The 12619-nt window shown below is 54.0% G+C and overlaps 2 protein-coding genes across 3 annotated transcripts; both read left to right on the forward strand.

The window, feature by feature from the left end:
- The first annotated feature begins 341 nt into the window (after positions 1 to 341).
- On the forward strand, positions 342 to 4701 carry KLK12 (kallikrein related peptidase 12). The gene is made up of 6 exons (XM_059151240.1): positions 342 to 370; positions 540 to 595; positions 1046 to 1205; positions 2163 to 2422; positions 3325 to 3458; positions 4374 to 4701. Exons 1-6 carry the CDS (start codon positions 342 to 344, stop codon positions 4527 to 4529), a joined length of 795 nt encoding a protein of 264 aa, XP_059007223.1. The 3' UTR covers positions 4530 to 4701.
- A 2815-nt stretch (positions 4702 to 7516) lies between these two features.
- KLK11 (kallikrein related peptidase 11) lies at positions 7517 to 10073 on the forward strand. 2 transcript variants are annotated; one of them, XM_059151128.1, is made up of 5 exons: positions 7517 to 7583; positions 8035 to 8191; positions 8561 to 8826; positions 9371 to 9507; positions 9921 to 10073. In XM_059151128.1, the coding sequence occupies exons 1-5, from the start codon at positions 7544 to 7546 to the stop codon at positions 10071 to 10073; spliced, it is 753 nt and encodes a 250-aa protein (XP_059007111.1). In that variant the 5' UTR covers positions 7517 to 7543. The 2 variants fall into 2 exon arrangements, with proteins under 2 accessions (XP_059007111.1, XP_059007110.1); XM_059151127.1 differs by having other exon boundaries at positions 7544 to 7583; positions 8035 to 8195; positions 8463 to 8826.
- Positions 10074 to 12619: the final 2546 nt, after the last annotated feature.

Raw genomic sequence — 12619 nt, forward strand, 5'->3', positions numbered from 1 at the left:
CCTTACCCTGCTCTCCCCCATTTAGTTTTAAAGCTCAATTAGGTGCCATTAACTGAGAAGAGTTTCTATAGGATTAGAGGGTGCCCCACCCCATGTCTTCCTGGTCCCCTTCCCTCAACCCGGAAATTGCATGGGCTGGGACAAAGAGAGTTAAAAGCTGTGTCAGCTGCCAGTCTGGGACAGACAGACAGAAGGAGGGGGACAGGTGGGGCAGCATGACAGCTGGCTGAGAAGCCAGGTGGACAGTGGGAGAGTTGACTGGCAGTGTGGCAGGTGGATGACAGGACAGGCAGGTAGTGGACAGACAGCAGAGACAGACAGGCTGAAACTGTGACAGCTACATGGAAGACTCAGCATGCAGAGGGACAAGGTGAGGAGGGGGCAGGTGGTCACCAACGGGGTGACACCCAAGACAGACAGAGAGGGAGACAGGCAGGCATCCTGTCCTCTTGGCAGTTTGCTGGTGGGAGGGGTGGTCAAAACATGGGGTGGATTGACAGGGACAGGGCCATCTCTGAGTTTCCGCCCACATTTCCCAGGACCTGGAGGCAGGCCATCCTGGGTTCCAGCATCCTACTGCTCCTTTCTGTTACTGGTGAGTTCCCCAGGGGGACAGGGGCCCCAGCTCCCCTTCCAGGTCTGGTTCCCCCAACCCCCCCGCCTGGCACAGAGGAGGGCAGGGGGTTACCTCTGTGCCTCCTATCACCTCCAGTTTTCCAGGTCCTGTCACCACTATCTTTTGATCTGTCTCTCCTGTGTCTTCCTGTCACAATGCTTCTGTCCTTTTTCTGTGTATCTCTGTCTCTGTCTTCCTCTTAACTTTAAGTAACTCTCTTTTTCTCTTTCTCTTCCTTTCTGTGTGTCTGGGCATTGCTGGGTCTTTTCATATTTGTCACTGGGTCTGTGTCTCCCTGTCCCTAACTCCCTCAGGGGCTCTCTTTCTCTCACCTCTCTGTGTCTTCATCTCTGCATCTCTCTTCTTATCTCTGATTCCCAGTCTCTAGATCTCTGACCCCATCTCTCTGGTCCACACCCCTGTCCTCAGGGCTCAGTCAACCAGCCAAAGAGAAGATTACCAAAGGCAGGGAGTGTGTCCGTCACTCGCAGCCTTGGCAGGTGGGGCTGTTTGAGGGCACCAACCTGCGCTGTGGGGGGGTCCTCATTGATCGCAGGTGGGTCCTCACAGCGGCTCACTGCAGTGGAAGGTAAGCCCCTGTCTGGGTGGTCCCTTCCAGGGGTAGGCAAAGGAAGGATGGTGGGAAGGGGAGCCCTCAAGGTTGGGATCAGGAGAAGGCAGAGCCAAGGAGTAAGGAGATGGTCCTGCAACAAGAAGGTCTGAGGTCAAAGAGTAGGACTTCCTCAACAATGGGCCTGGGGTAGGGCTAGGCAGGGAGGGTGGGTGGAGGGCAAGAAGTGTCCTGGAGCCTACCCACCCACATGCTCCCATTCCCTTGTGTTCCCTTTCCTTTCCATCTCAGCCATGCCCAGTCTGGGCAACCTCTCTGGGTCTCAGTGGTCCCATCTGTAAATGAGGGGATTGGGCTTTCTAGGTCCGAAACTCTGAGGTTTTTTCTTTTTTCTTTTTTTTTTTTTTTTAAGAATTTATGTATTTGTTTGACAAAGAGAGAGATCACAAGTAAGCAGAGAGGCAGGCAGAGAGAGAGGAGGAAGCAGGCTCCCTGCTGAGCAGAGAGTCCAATGTAGGACTTGATCCCAGGACCCTGAGATCATGAGCCAAAGGCAGAGGCTTAACCCACTGAGCCACCCAGGTGCCCCTGAGGTTTTTTCAAAAAGGGAAGTCTCAGACATGAAGAGATGGATTGATTTGGGGACAGAACAGAGAGAGTCCCCTCGTTACGCATTCACTCCTTCCGCTGAAGTTGCTGACAGCCCAGGCAGCCTCTAGGTGGTGGGAACAGAGCAGTGAGCATGACAGTTGGATATCTCTGCCTCAGCTAAGAGAATCAAGAAGGGACAGAGAGGCATGGGCTCAGGGAGCACAAGTAGGCAAATGGGAAATGGAAAGATGGTGATAGAGGTGGGAGATAGAGCAAGCTTGTGAGAGAGTAAGGACAGATACTGAGGGGCAGAGCAGTGGAGAGAGGTTGGAGGGCCTGGGTGCCAAGGCCAGCCCACCCTCACTGAGCCATCTTGACCCCCAGCAGGTACTGGGTGCGCCTGGGGGAGCACAGCCTCAGCAGGCTGGACTGGACGGAGCAGATACGGCGCAGTGGCTTCTCTGTGACCCACCCTGGCTACCACAGAGCCCAGCATAACCATGACAATGACCTCCGGCTCCTGCGACTGGGCACCCCCGTCCGCTTGACTCGCAGTGTTCAGCCACTGCCCCTGCCCAACAGCTGTGCAGCAGCTGGCACCAAGTGCCAGATCTCAGGCTGGGGCATCACCAATCAACCATGGAGTAAGGGGGCATCAGGGTCAGGGCTCAGGATGGGCAAAGTCTGGGGTGTAGGGCCTCATGCCATTTCAGCAGAAGGATGCATGAGGGTCAAACATGAGGACTGTGGTTTGGGATCAGAGATCATGGTGCACCAGGGATCCTGGGAGTCAAAATGGTTAAGGGGTTGGGTATAGAGTCAGAAGTCATGGGTCGGGATGTGGCTGGAGGCCAGAGTGATGGCAGGGGTCATCAGACTGGAGCAAAAGACATTTATAAATAAGATCTTGGGGTCATGGGTCATAGACTCTAGTGTTAGAGGTCACTGTAGAGTTGAGGACTTGGGATCCAGATGTTGCACAAGCTGGCCATAATCTGAGGGTGGAAACTGGGATTCAATTGGGGATCATTGGCCTGGGATTGGAAGCCCTAGAGGTTAGGGGTCATGAGGTCTAGGGTCAAATAAACAGGGATAATAAGTCACTTTGGAGTTGGGACCAATGGCTTACTGCTTGAGTCTGAAAGTTTAAGAGAAGACAAGGAATGTGGGGTCTGGAAACAGAGAGGGAACATGAGGTTAAGTTCGGATCTAAGGATAACAAGATTGAAGGTAAAAGGTCACAGCATCTGTAATTTAAGGAGAAAAGTGGGTCTGGATTCGTTGCTTCTGAGGTTGGAGGGACAAAGGGTGTCTTGAGTTAAAGCACTCAGAGTCATAGGTTGGGAGACTGGGTCAATGAACTAGGGCAAGGGTCACTATTAAATGAAGTCATAAATCTGAAATTTAGACGTTTGCAGATTGTAGTGGGGGGGGTCACAGGAAAAGGGCAGGGTATAGACTCATATTTGGCTTCCTTGAGTAGAGGGAGGTGGCCCCCAAGTGGGGAACTTTGGGAAACCCTATGGGTTCTATCTTCCACTCCCAGACCCATTCCCGGACCTGCTCCAATGCCTCAATGTCTCCATCGTCTCCAGTGCGACCTGCCGGACTGTGTTCCCCGGGAGAATCACGGACAACATGGTGTGTGCCATAGGCACGGAAGGGGCGGACGCCTGCCAGGTGAGTGAATGTAGGCAATCCGTGGTCACTCAAGGGAGGACATTTGGGACAGCGCAGGGAGGATGGGGGGCAGACAGAGGTGGTCAGAAAGGGGAGGCGCAGGATAAGGCAGGGAGAGCAAGGAGATGGAGGTCAGAGAGGAGGGGTGGGTGGTGGAAAACGGAGGGAGGGAACAGAGAAGGAAAGATGGGAGGGGCACCAGGAGAGGGAGAGGAAGAGAAGACACGGGAAGGCCGAGGGTGGCAGGGACTTGGAACTGAGGTGTGTAACCAGTTGTCTCTCCCCATACCGTCCTCTAACTAATGTCGGCCCAGGCGAAAGTGAGAGGATCTAGGATGGAGGCCGGAAAGGAGGCTGGTGGACTCTTCTGCGCTCGAGTTCTGCTACTTTTCTCCCTGGGGTCCTCCAGGCTGGAGGCTGGTTGGAGGCTGCCCCACCCCACTGGCTAAGGCTCCAGCCTTTGTGCCTGAGAGAACATTTATAGCTCCCGATTTGCTGGGATTGGTCACTGATGGCAGTACTCTTTCCCTCATTGGTCAGGACACCAGCCAGTCGTCTTCTACAGAACTCCTGTTCCTCACCTCCTTTGCTGGGATTGGTCACTGAAAATAGTGTCTTCACTCATTGGCCAGAGCTCTAGGCATTGTCCTTGAGAGACCGCCCTCCCCCACCTTCCTTGGAGTCCTGCTTTCCCTGGGTTTGGCCGCCTGGGGATGGTGTGCAGTGCGTTCTTCCCTGTTGCTCAGTCATTGTTGTGGAGAAAAGACGGGGAGCACAGCAGTGGTCTTCTTTGCTAACCAGCCTTGGAACCTCTGTCTTCAAGGCCTGGGAATGGGTGTGGGGGTTGGGGAAAGGACAATGGGCACAGGATTTCTCCCTTACTCATTGGGTGTTTCTTCTCTTTCTGCATTCCAGGGCGACTCTGGGGGCCCCCTGGTGTGCGGGGGAGTCCTTCAGGGTCTGGTGTCCTGGGGGACTGTGGAGCCTTGTGGGCAAAAAGGCATCCCAGGGGTCTACACCAATATTTGCAAATATGTGGACTGGATCCGGATGGTCCTGAGGAACAACTAACCTCCCTCCATCTCCACCGCTCAGCTTGGGGGCCACACTAACTGATCCTCAGAGCACCAATGCCACCTCTGTTATCATGCCTGGCTCCCACTCTTCTTGGGCTGTGGATCTTCTTCCAAGAACTCCAACTCCAGCCAGCCCTTCTAAGTCCCATGGTTGGGGGAGGAAGGAATTAAATTCTTCCTGGAATAAATGTAACTATAGCTCTGTCTTGTCTCTTCGGTATCCCCCTGCTGGTGGACGCAGGAGGGAGGCTCATGGGTTCCCCTGCCCACAGGTGTAGGAATAGAGACCACAGGTCGAGAGTTTTCCCTTAGGGGTTACACAGGAAGTGGAGTAGAAAAGGTTACTTATAACAAAAATGGGTCCCATTTTTTTCTCCAACCAGCAGTTTGGGAACAGTGTCCATGAAGGTCCCAAGGGGGGAAATTATTGGCCCCAAAATACCAAATAAAAATTGCAAAATAAAAATTCACGACCATTTAATTAAATGTCTATAAAATGTAACATTCTGGGCGCCTGGGTGGCTCAGTGGGTTAAGCCACTGCCTTCGGCTCAGGTCATGATCTCAGGGTCCTGGGATCGAGTCCCACATCGGGCTCTCTGCTCAGCAGGGAGCCTGCTTCCTACTCTCTCTCTCTCTCTGCCTGCCTCTCTGCCTACTTGTGATCTCTCTCTGTCAAATAAATAAATAAAATCTTTAAATAAATAAATAAATAAATAAATAAATAAAATGTAACATTCTTCCACCTTCCCAATTTTAACTTGGCTTTGCTGGAGTTATTGAGCACACATTATATTTAATGTGGGATGTGGGTTTGTTTTAATATGTCTGTGATGATGGAAGGCGAGGTGTAGCCTTGGAAAGCAAGAGCACCCAGCCTAGGTCTTAAAATAGTCCTGCCCACCCCTTGGGTTCTCTGTCTTCACCGCCATCCAGAAGATGCCAAGGGAGCTTCTCCCCAGTGAATGGAAGGGAAATTTGGGATGGGAGAGTGACAGATGATGGTGACAGCGTGGGAATTCTTGGGTGCCTGCTGTGCTGGGCTCTCCTGGAGTCTTCATCCCAAACACCTGAAGGCAGGGCTGTCCCCCACCATCTCGCAGATGAAGAAACTGAGCCTCATGGGGTGGAGTTCCTCGGCTCACGTCACTGTGGTAGGAAGAGCCAGAGCCGGGGTTTGAGGCCAGGGTGGCTGCCTGAGGAACCCATACCTGGTCGTCTTGCCCCACTTCTGGTTAGGGGAGAGAGGAGGGCCAGACAGAGAGGCAGGAGATCTCTCTGATAACAAGCAGGCCTGGAGATAGAGGGATCAGCAGACAGGAAATTGAGGTGGCTCTCAGATTTGGAAGTCATCGGACCTGAGTCTCACAGCGAGTAAGTGCCACAGCTGGGTTTGGGGGGCCCCAGGGTTCCCCAGGGAGGCAGAGGCAGGAGAAGGGAGTGGAGGGAAGGGGGACAGAAGCGAAGCCCCAGAGGAGCACAAGGGGTTGGGGCCTTGCTGAGGGCTGACTCCCTTTTCCGGGCCTTGACTCCCACAGGCCCCGACCTGCCTCCCCCACCCTCTGGTCCTGCCCCTTCGGCTGGCAGCAGCCCCACCTCTGTGACGCCCCAGTTTCCCCCCTCCTTGGAATGGAGAAGGGAGGGCCCAGAGGAAGCCAGGGGCCCACCTGGGCTTGGGCTGTGAGGAGGGAGGAGGAGGGACAGGAGGAGAGACACAGAGCCTGGAGAACAAGGCGGAGGGAGAGAGAGAGAGAAGGAGGTGGAGGGAGGCAGAGACAGAGACACAAAGATAAAGAATTAAAAGAGTCCTTCAGAGAGAGACACAGATAGAAAGACAGAAAGGCATAAGCACAGAGAGGCAAGGAGAAATATGGCCACAGAGTTACAGAAAGGAAGCAACCGCCAAAGATGAAGAGAGACAGACCCAGAAGGATGCAGGCGAGAGGAGAAGCAGAGAGAAGAGGGGCTTGGAGAGGTGACAGAGGCAGGCGGGCAGGCGCACACACCCCACCCCCAGGGCAGTAAGGCAGGGCGAGGAGGCCCAGTCATCCGGGCCACCCGCACCTGCCTTCCGCCTGATGCTCTGACCCAATCTGCCTCTGACCCAAACCGCCGCAGCTGCCGCCGCCACCACCACCAGCCGGCACCCAGAGCCCCAGTCCCAGAGCCTGTGAGTCGGGGAGGGAAGGGAAAACCCTCTTGCAGGGGCCTGCGCTCCCAGAGCCGGCCAGGCCTCCTCTGCCTCTGCGCCATTTCTTCCTCTGCTCTGTCCTTCCTGGCTTGGGCGGGTGCTCTCTGCTTCTCTGTCTCTCCTACTGGCTGCCCTGCCCCCAACTTCAGTGACCTCCGATCCCTGCTTTGATAGCTGACTCCAGCCCTCCACCCCACCCCCTGCAGGCCAGGGCAGCTGAGGGCACTGGCTCTTCCCTGGACCAGCCCCACCCAGTTCCATCTGTCTGTCCTTCATAGGGGCATAGGGTTTCAGAAGGACAGGGCCCGAGCACTGTCCTTAGTAGGCTGAGCCCCCTACTGCACACCCTGGCAGCTCTTAAAGGGCCTATAGCACCCTGGGGTGGATGTGGAATGGCGCTGGGGGGTGCTGGCTAGGTCTCAGGTGGGCAAGAAGGAAAACATTCTCCCAGATGCATCTCACAGATACTATGGCTGGCTTAAAACAGGGCCAGCCAAACCCTTGCCCCAGCTAAAGACCCTCCCAGCATCAGCCACATCCTCCCTGGCTATTGCTACAGAGAAGCTTTTAGCTGAGATCGGCCCCTCCAAGGCCACCTTGATACCAGATTTTTTTTTAAAGCTTTGGAGGCTGGGACGTGGTGAGACCTTGGGCGTTCCTCCAACCCTGTTTTTTCTCCCTGGGGAGAGCCAGAGCAGGCAGGGGAGGGAGGAGAGGGCATGAACCAGTCCCTCCCCAGTCTCTCCATAAAGTGATTGTGTCCCTTGTCCCTTCTTGTTCCCAGAAGAACCTGGGGCCTGCCCTTCCCCTCTCCAGGCCATGATGATTCTTCAGTTAATCATGCTTGCTCTGGTGACAGGTATGATGGGAGATGCGGGAGGGCAAAGGTCTCCCTCTCTGGTCTCTAGGGTCCCTCAACCCTCTATGTCTGGATGGTGACCGAGCCAATGCTGAAGATACAGAATAACCCACAGGGCATCCAAATGGATATAGGAGCCATGATAAGGTCCTGAATGCCCCTCGCTGGGCCAAGCATAATCCCTTTAGATGCTAGAATGGAGAGAGGTCAAGGAGGGTCCCAAGGGAGGGGCTGGGGCAACTGTTGTGCGGCAGAATACAGACAGCACTGAACGGTCGCTACTGACCAACCAGCAGCGAAGGATTTCAGTCATTTAATACCTGGTCCAGCCAGATGATGTATTTCAGCGGGACACCAGGCTGGGGCCCAACCCCTTCTCTGTTCTCCCCACCCCCACTTCTGGGAGTTGTCTCATGCCTGAGCCCCCTCTTTTGCCCTCACTCCCCTCCAGGGCATGTAGGGGGAGAGACCAGGATCATCAAGGGGTACCAGTGCTCTCCTCATTCCCAGCCCTGGCAGGTGGCTCTGTTCCAGAAGACACGGCTGCTCTGTGGGGCAACCCTCATCGCTCCCAAATGGCTCCTGACAGCAGCTCACTGCCGCAAGCCGTGGGTGCGGGGGCTGGGGCGGGCCAGCAGGGGGCTGGAGATGGAGAGATGGATGGAGAGGGGTTTGGGGATGGGGAGGACGTGGTGGGGTCCAACATGGACATGGATGATGGACACTGAGCCGGGATGGAAGGACGGAAGGCGTCGGACCTGGGATGGCTCTGGGAAGGGGGTCGGGTGCTGGGATGGGGATACGGTTGGGAAGGAGGCTTCTGTGGGAAGTGGGAATGAGTGAGGTCAGAAGTGAAGCTATGTTGCTTTGTTCTCTTAGGTGCTCTCATCCCTTCCCCTGTCCCATGTCTCGCCCCTCCTCCCCTCTCCTGCCTCTCCCCTGCCTTCCATCTCTGACCGCCATCTCTCCCACCTCAGCCGATATGTAGTTCATCTGGGGGAACACAACCTCCAGCGGCGGGATGGCTGTGAGCAGACCAGAACGGCCACCGAGTCCTTCCCCCACCCAGACTTCAACAACAGCCTCCCCAACAAAGACCACCGCAATGACATCATGCTGGTGAAGATGGCAACCGCAGCCTTCATCACTAGGGCCGTGCGACCACTCACCCTGTCATCGCGCTGTGTCACTGCGGGCACCCGCTGCCTCATTTCTGGCTGGGGCACCACGTCCAGCCCCCAGTGTAGGGGCTCCAGATGGGGGACATGGAGGGCAGGGGTGGGTGATCCCGATTGTGGAAGGACAGAGGGAACCAGAGGAGACTTCAGAGGGGAGATTCCCAGAGTACAAGAGTACAAGAGGGGGTTCCCTGGGGGTGTCAGTGCTGGGATAAGTCAAAAAGAAGAGGGAAATCGTAAGAGCCACGTAGGGTAGAGACTAAAGTCTTAGCCTGGGGGTCAGACAGACATGATATGCCAGGCATGTGCTCATTGCAGGACCTCAGGCACGTGGCTTTGCATCTCTGAACCCTGGTTTTTTTCTCTGTAAAATCAGAATGATCTCACCCACCTACCAGGGCTGGATCAGAGATAGTGTATATAGAACGACTGCCATAATACATTTACTCACTAGCATTACCCGTGCTGTTGCTAGGAGCACAGAGATGAGTTGGGTGCAAGCAAGACGGACGGGGACTGGCTGTAGTGTGTGGGCAGAGCAGGCACTGCAGCATGGGGAACGGGGCCAGGGTCCCTCGTTTTCCACATCCCTTCATGCCGTTTCCACAGTGCACCTGCCCCATACGTTAAGATGCGCCAACATCACCATCATTAAGCATGAGGAGTGTGAGAAGGCCTACCCCGGCAACATCACAGACACCATGGTGTGTGCCAGTGTTCGGGAAGAGGGCAAGGACTCCTGCCAGGTCAGGGGACAGGGCCTGGGTCTCCAGCCGCTTCCCCGTTCCCGTCTCCTACCTCAACCATCTCTTCATCTGCAGCCACAACCTCATTCCCAACCCTGACCCTGTCTCACCCTGCCACCCCAACTCCGTGTCCACCCCTAGTTCCCATTCCTAACCTCCACGGGATCCCCAGCTCCATCCCCATTCCCACCCCTATTTCCAGCCCCAACATCCCCTAATCAACCCTAACCCCATCTTTATTGCCACCATAGCTTCAGCCTCATCCCCTAGCATCTCGCAAACCCCATCCTCAATCTCCACCCCACTCCTAACACCATCCCAGCACCACCTCCTCCCTAACACAATGCCCAACCCTGACCCCCTCCCATGACCAAGCCACTTTTCTGACTGGTTTTCTCTCTCTCCATACCTAGGGTGACTCTGGGGGCCCTCTGGTGTGTGATGGGTCTCTTCAAGGCATTATCTCCTGGGGCCAGGATCCATGTGCTGTCACCAGAAAGCCTGGTGTCTATACAAAGGTCTGCAAATATGTAGACTGGATCCAGAAGACTATGGATAATAACTAGCCAGGACCAGCCCAACACCCCTGATCTCTACTTGGCGATGTGGTTCTTACTCATTCTGTTAATAGTCAAGCCTGAACGAGGACACTTTTATGTATTTTCTTTTCAGCTTCCTGAACTATGAGAGAGGCTGTGGCTTAATAATCTGCTTGGGGTTTGGAATCAGTGAGGCCCGGGTTCAAATCTTGTCTTGTATTAATTTGTGATCTGGAAGAGATAATAGTTGTTTCATTCACTGTTGTGTCCTTGAGCCCCAAAGACAACTTCTGGCATGCACTAAGGTTTCAATAAATACTTAGTCAACAAAGGAATCTTTGGAGTGCTTTATATGCCAGACCCTGATCTAAGGGCTTTTAAACATATCAACTAACTTAATCTTCACAAAGATTCAGTGCCATTATTATGCCCATTTTGCAGATGAGGAAACTGAGCACAGAGAAACTAGCCACTTGCTCATAGTCACACAGCCAGTAAGGAGAAAAGCAAGGAATCTAAAGCAACGTCTCCTCTTTTCATTCTTTTCTTTTCTTTCTTTCTTCCTTTTCTTTTTTCTTTTATTCTTTTTTTTTTTTTGAAGATTTTATTTGTTTATTTGACAGACAGAGATCACAAGTAGGCAGAGAGGCAGGCAGAAAGAGAGGGGGAAGCAGGCTCCCTGTTGCGCAGAGAGCCAGATGTGGGGCTCGACCCCAGGACCCTGGGATCATGACCTGAGCCAAAGGCAGAGACTTAACCCACTGAGCCACCCAGGTGCCTGGACTTTTTTCTTTTTTTAAAGCGAAGTGATTTCTTAACTACCAAGCAAAACTGCCTTGACTGAGGCTCAGTTTTCTTATTTGTAAAATTGTGCACTTAAAGGAATGATAGCACAGTAGGTAAGTCAGCCTGCCCATAATTAAGAAAAGGAGCTCCCAACTGTTTTTCTTTCCAACCTTCAGGCAAGGTAGTTTCCCCAGACTTGTGCTGGTCTGTAGGACAGCCACTGTTAACCACGTGGGGCCTTCTAAATTAAAATGACCTAAAATCAAAAAAAAAAAAATCCCAAAAAACCTAAAATCAGAAAAGGAATTCTTTGGTCACACTTGCCACATATCAGATGCTCTATAGCCATCTGGCTGCTGTACTGAATAGCACAAAGAGGGTACTTCCCCTGTCGTAGAGAGTTCACCTGGATAGCACAGAGCTGGACAACCTCTGCAGTGAACTCAGTTCCCACTGGAGAAGATGCCCCACTAGTCCAGAACTCAGGATCTTTTTTTGACGCCCTACGCACCTTTCAGGGGAGGTTGCTGCCATGAGGAGTAGGAGCCTGGAGCTGGAACTGGGGCCTCCTGGTTGTTAGGTAGACTTGCTGTGTGACCTTCTGTGAGTCACTGCCTTCTCTGAGCCTCAATTCCTCACCTGAAAGGAGGGAGTTGGTCCAGGTGATACTGACGCTCCTCTATGGCCTTGGCCTCCTGTGATTCACGGCCCGTGTGTCATATGAAGGCACACCGATGGCAGGAAGGATCTGATGGGACCACACTTGGGTGTGATCCACTGCCCCCCCCAACCCGTCCCCTGCAGAAGGAAGAGGGGCGCTAGTCACTGGGACCCACAGTGAGCCCACTGCCAGGGCTCAGCACAGAGCTCCACACTGGCTCTGGGGCTCCACCTCCCTCTCTGCTCCCCTTCCATCTCTGTGATTTCTTCCTCTCCTCCTCCTCCTCCTTCTTCTTCTTTTTAAAGATTTTATTTATTTATTTGACAGACAGAGATCACAAGTAGGCAGAGAGGCAGGCAGAGAGAGAGAGGAGGACACAGGCTCCCCGCTGAGCAGAGAGCTTGATGTGGGGCTCCATCCCAGTGGGACTTGATCCCAGAACCCTGGGATCATGACCTGAGCCGAAGGCAGAGGTTTTAACCCACTGAGCTGCCCAGGTACCCCTCTGTGATTTCTTCTTTTCCTTGTCTCTGTGTGTCTCAGTCCTTAAGTCTTCTACCCTTTCCCTCCATCTCTCTTATCTCTGGGCTCCCTCTTTCCTGGCGGGCATTCTGCTTTTCTCAGTCATTAGGTAGGCATTTCCTTGTTTATTTTCCTCTCTCTTGGTGGTAATCACCTCTCTCCAATACTATCTCTGAGACCCTGAGGCTACCCAGGGACAAGGCATCCTCTCTCCCCACCTGAGAAGGCATTTTGGAACAGGAGACCTGGGGAATCCCCACGCAGTCTAGCTCCAAAAAGGGTGTTTGCGGCTCTAGAAGAAGCCTGTATTCCCGGGGCCCCTCCCAGAGCAGGAATCTGGGGGCCCAGGTTGGGTGCCAGTCCCACCCACGGTATAATTAGGGAGAGGGAAAGGAGGGAGTGAATCCCTCGGGGGAGGGTGGGGAAATTTCCGGGCTCTTTGAGGTTAAAAGGGAAGGCCAGGCCAGGGGTCCCAGGCCACAGGATTTCAGCAGCCCACTGGGCAGGGCAGAGCCACTTCTGGGTCTCCTCCTTTCTTCCCAGCATCGACTCCCAGGTGAGGTGGGATGCACCTCACCTTAGTAGGGGAGTGTTATGAGAGTAT

Source organism: Mustela lutreola, chromosome 16, assembly GCF_030435805.1.
Source record: "Mustela lutreola isolate mMusLut2 chromosome 16, mMusLut2.pri, whole genome shotgun sequence".
NCBI lineage: Eukaryota > Metazoa > Chordata > Mammalia > Carnivora > Mustelidae > Mustela > Mustela lutreola.

Bases quoted from the DNA above. Each gene is read 5' to 3' on its own strand.
- KLK11 (XM_059151127.1), top strand. From the start codon at position 7,544: ATGATGATTCTTCAGTTAATCATGCTTGCTCTGGTGACAG. The intron at 8,827-9,370 runs GTAGGGGCTCCA...CCGTTTCCACAG, and splicing joins CACCACGTCCAGCCCCCAGT to TGCACCTGCCCCATACGTTA. The intron at 9,508-9,920 runs GTCAGGGGACAG...CTCCATACCTAG, and splicing joins AGGGCAAGGACTCCTGCCAG to GGTGACTCTGGGGGCCCTCT.
- KLK12 (XM_059151240.1), top strand. From the start codon at position 342: ATGGAAGACTCAGCATGCAGAGGGACAAG. The intron at 371-539 runs GTGAGGAGGGGG...CACATTTCCCAG, and splicing joins TCAGCATGCAGAGGGACAAG to GACCTGGAGGCAGGCCATCC. The intron at 1,206-2,162 runs GTAAGCCCCTGT...CTTGACCCCCAG, and splicing joins GCGGCTCACTGCAGTGGAAG to CAGGTACTGGGTGCGCCTGG.